This window comes from Pleurodeles waltl, chromosome 8 (assembly GCF_031143425.1).
Source record: "Pleurodeles waltl isolate 20211129_DDA chromosome 8, aPleWal1.hap1.20221129, whole genome shotgun sequence".
Taxonomy (NCBI): Eukaryota; Metazoa; Chordata; class Amphibia; order Caudata; family Salamandridae; genus Pleurodeles; species Pleurodeles waltl.
The window spans coordinates 1253209719-1253224997 of record NC_090447.1 but is presented as its reverse complement, the minus strand read 5'-3'; the positions used below and the strand labels follow the sequence as shown (position 1 = coordinate 1253224997).

The window sequence follows — 15279 nt, the reverse complement described above, 5'->3', positions numbered from 1 at the left end:
GCACCGGCATTTAATTGTCAACACCGGCACCGTTTTTGTAACAAAGATGAGTAGAACAAGAGTGCCTTCATTCATTATACAATACAAACAACTAATACCTGCCACCAAAGCCATTCTTACTGCTTTGGGAGCCTCGAACAGCCTGAATTGTCAAACTTGTAGTGGTGTGATGGTTAGTAGTTATGTAGGTATGTCATTGGTGGCACTGGCATGGACAATGTGTGGTGCTAGCTGTGGTGGCCACCTGTGAAGGGCTCTGGCACTCATTTTTTTTTTTTTTTACAAATTAAGCACTGGTCCCAACATACTTTCTGCTGTAGGCTGAAACATCATGACTGGATGACATCACCCCAAGCTATGGTGATGTCAGAAATGAAAACAAATCGAACTATTTTTCTTCTTTACCTGCCCTAGAAATAAAAATATCAAGAAAAGCATTTCTTTCAAAATCGGTACATTCCTGTCCTGTTCACGGCAGATGCATCTACTGAATAAGCATCACCTTTCGTTGTGTCTTTAAACCCCAGATGTCCACTCGCCCAACAGCCAATGAAAGCTCCTCGTGCTCGGAGCTCGTGTACAGTGAGGTCTGCTTAGCTACGCAGCAGCCCGCCGCCCTGCGCGAGGCAGCAGCACTCTCTCAGCGCGAGGAGGCAGAGCTGGGGCTGGCTAAAGACGGGACTGCTCAGAAGACGCCAGCTGCCCCAACAAACTCAGCTGCCTCAGACCTGCTGCACGTGCTGCTGCATCGCGCCCCCTCTGGACTAACAATGGTGCTCCTTCTGCTTCCACTTGTTGCTGCTTTACAAGTCAGAGGTAGGGCTGCTGTTACTGCGTTATTTGCGAACAGAGTTGTTTATGTGCGAGTTACCGACAATTCTTTGTCATTAAATCTTTCTTGAAAGTTGAGGTACGTTGCTGCAGCATTTTGTGTATTTCATTTGGACATTGTAACACCTGCATTGAACCTTTTCGGCACAAATCTGACTAAGCAATGTCTTTTTTTTCTTTGAGGCGGGCTGCGGGGTTTCCATCCTCTTGACTTTCTCTTGATAATCGTGCACATTGACTTTCTGGTGTCAGTTGCGTCTACTTGGGGTAGACGCCGATCAATTGAAAATAATTTTAGTATATAAATATAGAGTAATTTGGTAAAAACGCAGTCATTTTTACTTTTTGGTGAGGGTGCAGAATTCCTTAGGAAAGCTGGAGGTCTGAAACACAAATAAACATAATGATGGGGAAAAAGTACTATAAAATAATTTAATGCAAGGCAGCCAAAAATGAAAAAGATGCAAAGCGGGAGCTGACACTTGTTTTCAGTGGTATAAAGTACCTGGTGTAACCTAATGCACATTGTTTGGGTTCAATCATAATATTTTAGACTGTAATGAAGTAATTTCATTGTATTTGTTTAATGTACATTTATGTATATAAAAGAGTATTTTTTCATTTCTATTTTAATGCAACTTTAAAATGGGTTAGCAGCACTAGCCATTTCTTCTGCTCCTGTGTTGTATTGGGTAATTATGAATTGCTATTTAGATAGCTGGTAATGATTCAACATTTTTTAAAAAACGTATTGCTTACGTGATACGGTCTCACCAGATTCATATTTGAAGAAAATGTTTAGTGAATTCAAGTCATAATGCTAACAATTTATTTTAAAAAGACACACTTGTTGCTTAAACCATAGATGAATTATTATCAACACATATAACACTGGCTTAGGTAGCCCGAGAGGCTGCTGTGGCTCTCAGTTTACAGCAAGATCTCTCCCACCGGTGCTAAACACACTGAGATACATCATCAGCTTGCAGGGGGTTTACGGATTCCTGTAGTTGAGGCTCTGCCTTTTGGCACATGTTTAGAGATTGTGAAAATCAGGTAGCTGGTTCGAATATAATCCTTGCTGGTAGTGAGCAAACCTGGTAGTCCTCAGGGCATGTATTTCCAATGACCCTAAGAGCCTACTATTGATCACCTGAACATCACCAATTCTAGTAAGCACGTTCCAAATTATGGGTTGATACTACGGGGCCACACGTTTATGGTTGTGTGATGTATTTGTAAAGTTCTGCCCACCAGCACCCTAGCAGTGAGTCCAAGAGTTGTAGCAGGAGATTTAATCTCATGACTAAATTACAGGCTGAGTTGGGTTAAATCTATGTTCTGGTGACTTGTGATATGGGGAAATTTGTACAGCGCCAGTATGGGCCTGCCCGGGGGCCTTTAAACACATTTGCGTATCTCCTTGTTTATATTGCTTTTTATACCATGAATATGGCCCTTTTGGGGGCCTACGCGAGCAGTTGTGTACCCATGACTGCCCTGGCGGTTGTCTGAACATGCCTGACCGTCCCCATGATATATTTCCAACATGGTGCTGGTTGAGTCCTGCAGATGTGGTTGGGTACTGATGCCTGATGTAACAGTCCCCCCTAAGCTTTGACGCATATTCCTGTGGTTTCAGCGCTGGGCCAGAAGTGCTGTGGCCTCGTGTCAGGCAGAGTACCTTCATCGACGTGGGAATCGTCTCCAGCCCTGCCCTTCTACAAGCCTAGATGCTGATAACTAGGGCACTTGACATTGTACTCCAGGAACCAAATTCTCACACTTGTTTTTGCACCTGGGTTTGAAAAAATACAGTTTTAGAAGGGGAAAAAAACATTTCTAAGTCACCAGACTAGAAATGGTAGAATTAGCATTTTTCAAAAACATTTACTTTATGTGGAAAATGACGAGTTTATTTTTCGTTATGTGCATGTGGCTCAGAAGTTTGTGAAAAGGTTTGGTTTTTCTCCTGCGAACTTCCTTTTACTCTAACGCATGGGTACTCGCAAACATTTTCCCAAGGGACACTAAGTTTGGTTATTGCTGTGACCAAGGGCCGCCTTGAGACTAACATGGTGCCAGGGAGGGGGCAAGAATGCTGGGGGATGCAGTATGGTGGGTGTAGGGGAAGCAAATCATATATATTTAGTGGCTGCAATGCACAATGTAAAACCAGAAAACCGGGGTTTCATTAATCCTGGCTTCCCCACCAAGTTGTGTGATCCTAGGCAATTGGTTTTTTTTTCACTTTCTCTCCTTTATCTTCATTATTGCATATAAGAATACCTCAAAATACAAAACCTTCTCCTGTGTTTGTTTTAATTAACTACAATGTTGCTTGTGTATAATAGAAACCGAGGCCACCCAAAGAGTGCACATAACAACTTCTTGCTTCTTAGTTCACTATTTGACATTGTTTTCAGGGGGGTGGAAAGATTGTTTCTGAATTTGTCGAAAACTATCACTTAAAAAGAAAATGCTTCTCAATGCACTGATACAATATGATGTACTAAGGTGAAACCTCTCTGCATGTTTTTGATTTTTTTTTAAAGACCTTACGTTTTACACTTTTTATGAAGTATATCTTTAAAAATTGTGTTCCTAAAGTTAAAGGTCTATGACAGTCTAATTACTTTCTTTAACTTCAATTAAGGATTTTTTTAAAGACATTATGTTTTACACTTTTTCTGAAGTATATCTTTAAAAATGGTGTTCCTAAAGTTAAAGGTCTATGACAGTCTAGTTACTTTCTTTAACTTCAATTAAGGTTTGAATGAAGCTCCCCTGTTTATTTAACATCCTTTTTTCATCAAAGTGCTGAGTCAAGTAAACAGCAGCCCAGTGCTGCTGTTGACCAGGGGGCCACGTGTGAAGGTCAGGAGGGCCGCATGTGGCACCCGTGCCCTACTTTGAGTATCCCTGTCAGACAAATACTTCAATTTTTACTTGAAGATCGCACAGTTTTCTGCCTATCGGTTTTCACATTAAAATAAAGACTTACATTCCTTATTTAGGTTGTTGCGAAAAACAGAGGTCAACATCCACCCAGTTACAAAGTCCCCAGGAAACAGTGTTTAAAAGTTAATTTGATAAATGATTGTACATTTAATTTCACCACGGACAAGCACTTGTGTGGAAATATTGGCACATTAAAGACACACTGGCAGTTTGGGACCCAAAAATATGTGAACGCATAAATAAAGCTAAACTGGAAAACACCGTCATTTACGTGTAGGCCAATAGTCGGTAGCCATGCAAGGCTAAGCTAGCGTAATGCACGTTCATTATTGCCTAATGCTTATTCATTCGGGTACTTGTGGGAATCTGCAGCAGCCATAGATTCCCAGAGCTACCCCAGAAATTCATTGAGAATTCTTAAAAAGTCAGAAATGTAGTAAGAAAGTAGGAAGACTACTTCAGTAAATTTCCATCTTTTTTTAAGAGCATTTTTGATAATGAGACTGTAAAAGTCCAGTCTGATGTATACTGTGGCCGTTGCTGATTGCATGTTGGAGTTGAGAAGACATGCAGGCCAATTCACAAGGGCATTTATGAATATGTGCAATAGTTCTCTGGTAGGGCTACTTCCGGTACATGGTACCTATTCCCCCAAAACATCTAAAATGGAAATATTCAGAGAATATTCATATACAATTAGTATAAATATAAAGGACCGTGCCGTCTTTGCACTTTTACTAGCAAGGATTTGGGTTCTTCTGAAGGCAATTCACAAAAGAATGTATGAGTAATAACAGCACAGACTCCTAAGACATATTTTGGATCTTTGCATTTTTTATTTTATTATTATTATTTTGTTTTGTTTTTTTACAGTCGAAGCACTGTCCCTAAATCCGATTTGCCGATTTGATTAAATATTGTGTATTTCTCTGGTGGTTTGTTTTTCAGTTATTGAAAGGAGTTGTGATGGAGTAAGGAAGGGGAAAGCATGTGAAGTAAAGTACTCCGAATTTAGCAACTGTGTTGTTGCCGCACTAAGGAAGAGTTTTCAAATATTTCTTCTAATGGTCAGAATCTGTAGCTTGAAGAAACCATCGCCACTAATTGCTCCACTTTTCTAAATGCAAAAGATGGGGCTAAGTTGGAGACATAAAATTGTTTACATAGCTCTTTGCACGTCACTTTCTAAGTCCTTTAAATAATAGGTGCTACTATTAATTTATGGTCTTAGGAGGATGGAAAACCATCTGCTGACATTCACATTTTTGATGTGCAGATCCCGTCAGCTGAGCCAACGTGCTAGCAAGTAATATTGTGGTATGTGCTATACTCTAAAGTTTGGAAAAAGTTAAGTGTTATGAGTGTATTTGTTTAAAATGTTTACAGGAGAACTGCATCATTGAATTGTGAGGAAAGGGTACTGCATATGAGACATGTACATTGCGCTGGAAATTGGAAAAGAGAGAGGGGTGAAGAGTAAAAGAAGGATAAAATACGAGAAACTGGGAGAGATGGGGAGAAAAAAAGTAAAACAAAGGAAACAGGGAGACACAAAGAGAAAAGGAAAGGCACTAGGAAAGCAAAGCATATTTGAGAGGAGGAGACAATGAAAGTGAGAGGGGCTCGAAGTAAGAGAAAGAACGATAGAGTGAGACAGGGGAAGTGAGAGGGGCTCGAAGTAAAAGAAAGAACGATAGAGTGAGACAGGGGTAGTGAAATAGCAGGACTGGTCACAAGACATACACGTAAAACTCCTGGCTGTATGGGGCACAAAGGACTGCTTTCAGGGCCGGGTTGGCGAGCTAAAATATCCTTAGCTCAGTGAGCCGTGAAAGCAGGCTGATGGATGAGCGAAGATGTTCTTAAGTGCGTAAATAATGTGTTGCTGCATAGCCAGATTACTTCTAGTTAATAGCAACATCCTCCTTCCAGTGCATTGATGTATTTCACAATATTATTTTCACTACTGCATGGAAAACAGTGCTTAATTTGAGCTGGGGGTTTCCTGTTCGTGGCACCGCCACTTATTTTTGGGGGCCGGCACCTATGTTCCTGCCTCAAGCATTTACTGCGAGCAAAAGACACAAATGGGAAAGAAGGAGGAAGAGAAAAATTAAAAAGCGCCGCAAAGAGGAAAAGTAGAAAGCTGCGAGAGTGAGGTGAAGGGGCAGGAAGTGCCTCTAAAAATGGATTAAAAAGGCCCGAGATGGCTTCAGGATTGCGCTGCCTCAGTATTCCGTGCTCTCACATGTAATTGCAGCAGCTGCGGGTTTCAGAGGCGAGCTTTGGACACCGGTACGTTATTATTTACAAATTAAGCACTGATGTAAAACCCATGATACATTTCTACCACATTCAATGGAAATTTACCAAACGCTGGCGCCATATGGGGTAGGTGATTGAGCATTTATGTAGGGCTGAAATTTACCTCCCAGCCCAGCCCTGAGGAGGGAGAAGAGTCAAGGAGAGAGAAAGAGAGCAAAAGAGTGAACCCATGAAATAGAGAAAATGACGAAGGAACAGTTGGGGACAGAGTAAGGGAACCCGATAGGGGAGCAGAGAGAGTGCAGGAGAGACAAAGAATGAGGACGGAATAGCGAAAGAAAGAGAGACGAACAGAACACGAAAAGAAGATAGAGAGAGAGAGGGCGAGAGACCTCGAGAACACCCGAACTTTCTTAGAACACAGCATTGCAGTTACAATAAGGGTGAAGAGGCTGGAGAGAGAGTCAAAAGGTGGCAGAGTTTGCATACCAGCCCATCTGTTTTCTTCATAAATTAAATATCATATGCCACTAACGTTATTTACGGAGGTCAGAATCCTCCATTTACAATAAAACACTGAACTATTTTTATTTCAATGCAGCGTAATTAGCTACTGTGTTGTGCAATCATTGTTATAACTGGCAGATCAGCTTCTTGAACGCAGCATATTTAACAGATATAAACCACAAGTGCACGCGAAGAGTCTAACCTCAAGGCTATTTTGCTGCTTTGAGTAAAACAGCCAATAAATGCAACGTGTCGTGGAAGAATATTAACTATTCGTCTTCTGAAGTGTAACGTCTTTAATAAACTGTACCACACAACGTATTGGCTGGGAACGATTTCTAGGACAAAAGTGGTGCACTGCCACCTAGCGGTCCACTATGACATTTCCTCTTCGCCTCTGGCATGCAAGGGCAGCCGCAGTTATAATTAGGGTTTCAGTTTTCCTTTTTACTGATTTTTACAGGTAAATACAGACAGAAAAAAATCTATTTCCTGTCTGTATTTATTTTCAAAAGCAGAAAAATACAGAAAATCGTGCTTCTTCTGACCGACTCTCCTTGTCCTTTATGTCCAGCGCCTTGAGACACTCACGGGTGAAATTCCTGATTGATTGATTATGAATTCCAGACCAACTACTAAGCAGATAGGCGCCATGAGGATTCAAAACAGGATGAAGTTTAGTGAAATACAGGCATATATTAACATATATTTCTAACAATGCTAATATTTACCTATGGGTGTTGTGTTTTGTTATATTTGGCTGCTTAATTTGCTAACAATTGACAGGTATCAAAGAATGAGTGCATTTTTATCAGTTAAATAAATGTGGAAATGTACCATTTTAAGACTCCCTTTATTCTCAAACCATAAAATAAATATGGATAAATTCCAATAAAATGGCCAAAAAATAAATATGGATAAATGTTAAAAAATAAATACCATAAAACTGAGAGCCCTAATTTTGATTAGGCAGTTTTTCATTAGTGTTGGTGGAAAGGAAAAAAAATAATGAACTCCACGTTTCATGTTTTCATAAAATGACAAAACGTGCACAATTGATTAGTTTGCTAGTTTGCCGATTTTTAATTAAACATTTATTATTTATGCAACAATAATTGCACATTTCTAGTTAGCCTTGTATACCATGACTTATTTTTGCTATTGAAATTCTCATGCTATAACAGCTCACTTGCACGTGTGAAATCAGGATGTCAGCAGAAGCTGCTCCTTTAAACACATTTCATCCTTGTAGATGCATTGCCAGCTAAACCACATGCATTACTCTCCATGTCCCATTGTGTGAAAGGTCATCGTGACTTGGTCGAGAAATCGAGATTCCAATTATCATAGCTGTAGCTAAACTAGCTCTGACACTATATCCCTAGTAGGAACCTGTAAGTATTCATTTTAGTGCAGTGACTGCTTGACCCAGCAGGAGTGTAATTTTATTACAGTGCTAGCTTTTACTCAGATGTCAATCGCATGATCGTTTCTTCTGGAAGTTAGAAATAAATTAATTAGTCCTCACCCATTCCTGGCCCTCTACTCTCACCCCATCCAGGTTCAGTCTCTCCTTTCTCCAGGAAGTGTATCGCTATACTATACGACGCTGGCTTGCCTTACAGCTAGGATTATACAACATAAAACCACATAGGGGCATGCATACCCCTGAATACCTGCTAGAAATCAGTGGGGAATACTTTGTAACCCCCGCGATTAATTACTGGTCCTGTGAAAATAAGCTTGATTCAAGCATCTGCTCCTTGGAGTAAATGGTTATTTCTACTGGTTATGGCAGGAGATACATCTGCTGTTCCCTGTTTTTTTTTCGCTTTGGTTCACCTGTTTTGACCTAAGCTGAGTTTTGAGCCGCACATTATCTCTCCAAACCGCACTTTCATCAGTTAAATGACACTTCTTCATGCTTTGAGTGAAAGCAGCAAAATTGCATACAGCTTCCGTCAGACCAGAATGTAATATTTAGGAGTGCACCAGAGTTACGTAGGCATTTCCCTAATTCTACGTGCTTCTGTCATGTACTATCACAGAACGGTGTTAGTTTGTTCCATTCAACCCATGTGAAAATCCTTTCTCAGCATTCGGAAACATAATTTTTTCCATCCCAGCCTTAACTAACGCTAGAAGTGCAGTTTATTGTAGATGCAGCTAGAAAAAAATATAAAACTTACAGTTGCGAATTGGGACTTTTCAACCCTTTACTGAAAGCAAGTTCGATGGGTAAGAAATCGTTAGAAATGGGGTCTTTGGTTGGCAGTCAGGTTATCCCCTGTCCAAGCAAGGACCCTCACTCTAGTAAGGATAAAGGAGAATCACACTGAGTTAACCCCCGCTTACTTCCTTGGTAGCTTGGCACGAGCAGGCAGGCTTAACTTCAGAGATCATGTGTTAAATATTTGTACAAACACACACAGTAATACTGTGAAGCACTACAAAATGACACAACACAGGTTTAGAAAAATAGTTAATATTTTATCTAAAAAAAGAAGACCAAATATCATAAAAATCCACAATACACAGTTAAAAATATGAATTTAGCACTTAAAAGCACAGAAATAGTTTCTAGAGGCACAAATCCTGCAAGTTGATATTAAACGGCGTTGTGATGGAGTCATTTCCTACAATGCGACGCCAATGGCGCCGTTGACAGAGTCGTTTGACCCCAAGTACAGTACCTTAGCAAACAAGTAGAAAACAGGCTAGTGCACGGAGTCAAGGAGCGAGGCATCACTGGATCTAATGAGGCGTCGGGGCAGAAGGGCAGAGGCATCGCGCAGCAGCGTCGGATCCACTACAGAGCGGTGGAGGTGAAGAGGCATCCGTCGCGAAGTCGGTCCCTTGTTTCCAGCAGGTATGAAGTCACAATGCCTGCGGGCCAACCTCACTGGGGCGTGATGATGTCACAAGGCCGCAGGCCTTGCGATACCGTTGCATGTCACGGACCTCAGGCTTATGACAGTCTGAAGTCAGCGAAGTCGGGCGGGATCAGCTGCTGCAGCTATGCGAAGCCTATATGGTCGTCGGGGTCGTCACACTTCTGCGTGGTCCACAGCCTCGGGGCAGGTGGCGTCGCGGTTCCAGGCAGCAGCATCCTTTACAAAGTCACATGACATCGGCTGGCATTGTTAGACAGGTTTTTCTCCAGAAATTCACTTCTAGGGGCCCAGGAACTGGAATGACACCCTCTGCCAAGTTAGAGTCCATAGCAGGCAGACTCAGAACTGGGTGGTGAAGCCTTTGCTGTCCCTGATGCTTCGAAACAGGAGGAAAGCTCTACTCCAAGCCCTTGGAGATACCTCTCAAGCAGGAATGCGAAACAAAGTCCAGTCTCTGTCCCCTTGCACAGGCAGAAGCAGCAACTGCAGGATAGCCCAACACAGCAGTCACAGGCCAGGGCAACACTTCTCCTCATCTCTTCAGCTCTTCTCCAGGCAGAGGTTCCTCTTGAATCCTAGAAGTAATCAAACCTTCAGGGGTTTTGGGTCCAATAATTATATCCCTTTCTGCCTTTGAAGTAGGCATACTTCAAAGGAAAGTCTCTGTTGTTCACAGGATCCTGCCTTCCCCAGGCCAGGCCCCAGACACACACCAGGGGGTTGGAGACTGCATTGTGAGAGGGCAGGCACAGCCCATGCAGGTATAAGTGACCACTCCTTCCTCCACTCTAGCACATATGGCTCATCAGGATATGTAGACTACACCTCAGCTCCCTTTGTCTCACTGTCTAGAGGGCATTCACAAACAGCCAACTGTTACACTGGCCCATGCAGGCAATCCACAAACAGGAAGAGCCACAGAATGGTTTAAGCAAGAAAATGCCTACTTTCTAAAACTGGCAATTTCAAACTATCAATTCTAAAAACCAACTTCACTAAATTGTGAGTTCAGATACCCTAAACTCCATATTTCTATCTACTCTCAAAGGGAATCTGCACTTTAAAGTTATTTAAAGGCATCCACTATGTTAACCTATGAGAGAGATAGGCCTTGCAACAGTGAAGACTGAATTTTGCAGTATTTCACTTTTAGGACATGTAACACACACCAGTATATGTCCCACTTTTAACATACACTGCAACTTTCCCATGGGGCTACCTATGGCCTACCTTTGGGGTACCTTACATGTATGAAAGGGGAAGGTTTAGGCCTGGCAAGTGGGTACACTTGCCAAGTCGAATTGGCAGTTTAAAACTGCACACACAGACACTGCAATGTCAGGTCTGAGACATGATTACAGGGCTACTGATGTGGGTGGCACAGCCAGTGCTGCAGGTCCACTAGTAGCATTTGATTTACAGGCCCTAGGCACCTCTAGTGCACTTTACTAGGGACGTATAAGTAAATCAAATATGCCAATCATGGATAAGCAAATTTACGCGTACATTTTACATATGAGCACTTGCACCTTAGAAGTGGTTATCAGTGGTAAAGTGCCCAGAGTATCAAAAACAGCAAAAACAGATTCCAGCACACATCAACAATCCTGGGAGCCGAGGCAAAAGGTTAGGGGAGACCACTCCAAGGATGCCAAGTCTAACAGAAATATTGTATTTTCTGTAAGCATATTAATGCTAGGGAAAGCCCTATATATGGTGTCATACTTTTTAGAGAGATCACACATTTTATTATTTCAGGTGCAAGTTAAGGAGTTCATGCAGAGGGATACTTATTGCAATTGGCAGATACAGATATCCCCTAGTCATTGGAAGCTGCATAACAGAGCCTCATGTGACATGCAAGATTCCTCAAGTAAGCTACAAATTCCATTAGCACCTAAACAACTTTAACTGTAGCCTTTTAAGTGATCGTTACTGGATCCGGTGATGTTCCTCACAGTAATAAATCATTATTGATATGATGCTGCTTCAAGTTTTTCATAGAGGGTTAATTTTAAAAAATGGATACTAGATATCATTATGGTAAACGATATGTGAGGTCACTTGTTCATGTCCTTTGTGTTGTCAAGGCTGTACGTCGTCACTGAAGTAACACCTAGTATTTTGGTCAACTGACACTACTGGATTATTCAATCACACTATTCTCTACTACATGCCTTTAATGACAGAATTTTGCTTTTTCTTGTCTGAGCTGCATCTAAATGCATGACAAACTATAGCAAATAATTCTAAATTATTTACTTCCAAGGTGAGCACATTTTGGATGAAAATGATGAATGGCGAGTTCACACCCATATTAATTCAACTTGTTTAAACACTCAGACCCAGATTTAGTATGATTTTTTTGTTGGGATTGCATCACTTACTTGTGCAGCCTGAATCAAAATCCATTTTAAAATTTACAGAGCTGTGCAAACAGCTATTTTCCTGGGTCTTTGTGGCTTTAAATAAAAAAGTAACACAAAGCAGTGCTAGTGCCTTGCATTATCTTGCATCATGAATGGATATTTTAGTAGGGCATGGGATTTCCCATGCATCCACCCATATTTATATTACATGGAAACATGGGTTTGAGCTAAAATGGTACAGCTACCTGAGACATAACGAGGATGAATGTTTTAATTTCTCCTCGTTATTTCCTGGTTGCATGCATGCTGCAAATAGCCTTAAAGATAATTTTTGTGCAGGAAGGTATCCCTTCCTGTGCAAAAAATATCCTGACAACAAAGCAGGAATGACAGCTCAGGGCACAAAGTCTGAGCTCCAGCCATGTACTGTGCTTAGCTTTGTGCCCCTGTGCATGGCCACTGGATGTGTTGAGTGGGGGTTGAGTCAGGACATGGTCATTAGCCAAACTCAGTGTCCCTCATCTGTGCCCCCAGATCCCAATGTGTACAGAATGTCATTTAGAGGTTGCCAGAGGTCGCAGCTGTGACCACTGGCTTGCCCCATGTAATCCCTGGCACTGCCTTTGCAACCCATGGCTTCAGAGGGATCAAAATCAGTGCTAGGAACACAGGTGCAGCTAGCTCATACTAATGAACGACTGTTGGGGCTCCACTCTCCTTGTTTTCTGTAATTTTTTTATTACACTCATACTGAAGAATGTTATTTATTATTTGAGTATTAAAAAAATGAGTACAATGAGCTGGAATGTTCATTCTCTTGCGGCTGAGGTAAATAAAAAATGCTTTTATATGTATGTTGTGTGTGTGCTTGGAGGGGAGTGTGTTGACGTGAAAGAGTGTTTCTGGGCGTATGTGTCTGTGAGTGTATGTGCAAGTGTGTGAGTGAAAGTGAAGATCAAAGTTTTGTGATGTCACTTCGCTACCCCTGGCATTTTGGTGAATTGACATCCATGAATGAGTTTGGTTTTTGGCCACGCCATTGTGCTCTGAGCACAGAATATGATTTCCATGCCTGATGCCTAACCTTGTGACAGTGAAACTCCCTCCACAGGGCCATCAATCACACGCAGCAAACTCTTTGCACAGGACGCGGTCTTTAAGCGCACCCTCACCCACACTTGCTCCTGCAGAATGCATACCCTGCACTTAATCCCATGCCACTTCATGTTTTTCAAACAGGGGTCACAGACAGGAGCCACAAATACAAAACTCTGTTCACATTATTTTCTAAGATTAGCAGAGTTAGTGCTCGTCTTTGCTGTCTTAGATTCACCCTTAATAACTGCCCATTTTGCGTGTCAGTATTTTAATTTGTATTGTTTGGGACATGTTCTTGCCTTCTAGAATTTCCCATATCCTTCCTGGTGTAAGGGGATTCGTCAGGAGTCCCCATTATATTCCCCTCGATAGTCACTTTCTTGAGGTACCTGATTAATGAACATTTGGGGATTTAATGAGACATTTATTTTTTAGAGTATGGTGATAGATATGTATACTGTGCTATTCCCCCTGTTGCCTTAGGCCAATGTCTGCAAAAGAAGAGGCTCTTTCCTTAAAAGTCTCATTATTAGTCCGTGTGCACAGCGTTACCTAGGGTTTATCTGTTCGCCTCTTTCCTGTCTCACTACAGAGCACACAACCCCTGGCGAAGGGGAGGATATCTGCCTACCCTTTAAAGGTAGCGGGCCAACCACTGACTTGCACAAAGTAATAATATCCTTGTGCACCTGATAAACGAACCTATCAGGTCAGTGTACCCCAAGGCCAAGGTATAGCATAATGCACTGCAGTAATGTTCAACTCTGGTAACTCCCCCTTTCAATTCAAATGCCTCCCAACCACTCCCTGCGACAGGCCCTCCCTTTCTTCCTCATTCCTTTTTAGTGCAGATAAGCACTACATGCTCACCCTAAATATTGCATATTCATATTACAAAAGGTTGCAGTGCCTCATATAGCAAATCTATTACATTATTACCAGCAATTCTACTAAGTGCACAGAGAATAAGCTGTCAGTCGGCACTGAGAACTGATACACGTTTCATTACCAAACAACTTGATTGGTTTTGTCTCTCCCATCCAGTCCTGCCAAGCAGCTGGCGGCGTGAACTTTAATGCTTCAGTTCCAAGTCATTCGCCGTGTTTTATCTCTTGAATATAAATCAGTTCACAGTTTAAGGTCTCCTTCACTCAGTTAACTCTGTACTTCATCTTACATCATTGGTTAAAGTGAGGCCAACAACTAATCTTTGAGAAATCCGGATCCTGGTAATGAGATCGCAAGAAGCTTAACAATGAGAATGTGATGTTGAAGTGAGAATAAAACACATTATAGAAGTTTCATCTGAAAATGATAGCACTAAACCGTATCATTTCTTCATAAAACTCTTCATGGCATGATTCTGCTTCCTGTTACGTTTGCACTGCTTGTGCTCATCCATGGCAACACAAATTGGAGTGCCTATTTTTTATAAATGAACAAAACGTCTAATACTCACTAAATCAAGATGAATTTCAGAAAGTTCCACTCAAGACCCACGTCTGTCTGTATTGCACAATATTTTATATCACCCTCATATCCATTAAGCAGGTAGACCGATCTTATTCACATTTGGCATGTGGATGAGATGATACAGGATTGGAAGTTGATGATGCCACAAGAAAAGGAGCTGTGTGAAGGAGCACAACTGCTGTTCGTTTTTCCTTTCCCCTTCTGCGAGTTCAATTGTTGGAGAGTGAATTATTAGTAAAGACAGGTAGGTACCTACACTTAGTAAAAGGCCACCACCCCACACTAGGTCCAGTCAAGGTCTTAATACAGTAGCCCCTGGCTCAACCCATGGTAGCTGGCTATGAGCAGGCTGGCTTAACTTAGGAAACAGGTGTGAACAGCATTTAAACACACAAATACAGTAAATAAGTAGGACACAGCACACAATAAAAATCCCACACCAATTTATGAAAATAGGAAATATTTTTATCTTTTAACTGACACCAAAATGACAAAGATCCAGTATAGGCAACAGGATATGCATTTTTAAAGATGGAATAAAAAAATTTGCTTTCTAGTGCTTAGAAATCAATAGCGCCAACTGGGGACATCTGGTCGTGCTAAACTGGGATCAGATCTCAATTTGAGACTGACCGCGATGGAGCTCTGCTTGGATGCAATGAGCAGGAGGCCTTGGTCAAAATTTTACCTTCGGACGTAGTTGTTTTTCTGGAGCTTTTTCTTGGGTTGGCGAGCGATGCTCTTTTCAAGCCGGGATCTGATGCAATGTCATCAGTTCCAGTTTCTGTGAAGCCCCTGTCAAACCCTGGTAGTCTCATCAACAGGGAAAAGGTCCAGAACTTCAGAAGGACGACCATGAAATTCAGGCCGGCTTGTGGTTC

At 41.6% G+C, this 15279-nt stretch overlaps 1 protein-coding gene across 3 annotated transcripts in view; it reads left to right on the top strand.

Moving 5' to 3' along the window:
- Nucleotides 1-233: 233 nt before the first annotated feature.
- Nucleotides 234-15279, top strand: part of RXFP2 (relaxin family peptide receptor 2) — a 932621-nt gene continuing 917575 nt past the window's right edge. For all 3 annotated transcript variants that reach the window (XM_069205573.1, XM_069205574.1, XM_069205572.1), the window contains exon 1: nucleotides 234-816. In XM_069205573.1, the coding sequence (XP_069061674.1) occupies nucleotides 528-816 (289 nt within the window). In that variant the 5' untranslated portion in view covers nucleotides 234-527. The remainder of the gene's footprint in view (nucleotides 817-15279) is intronic.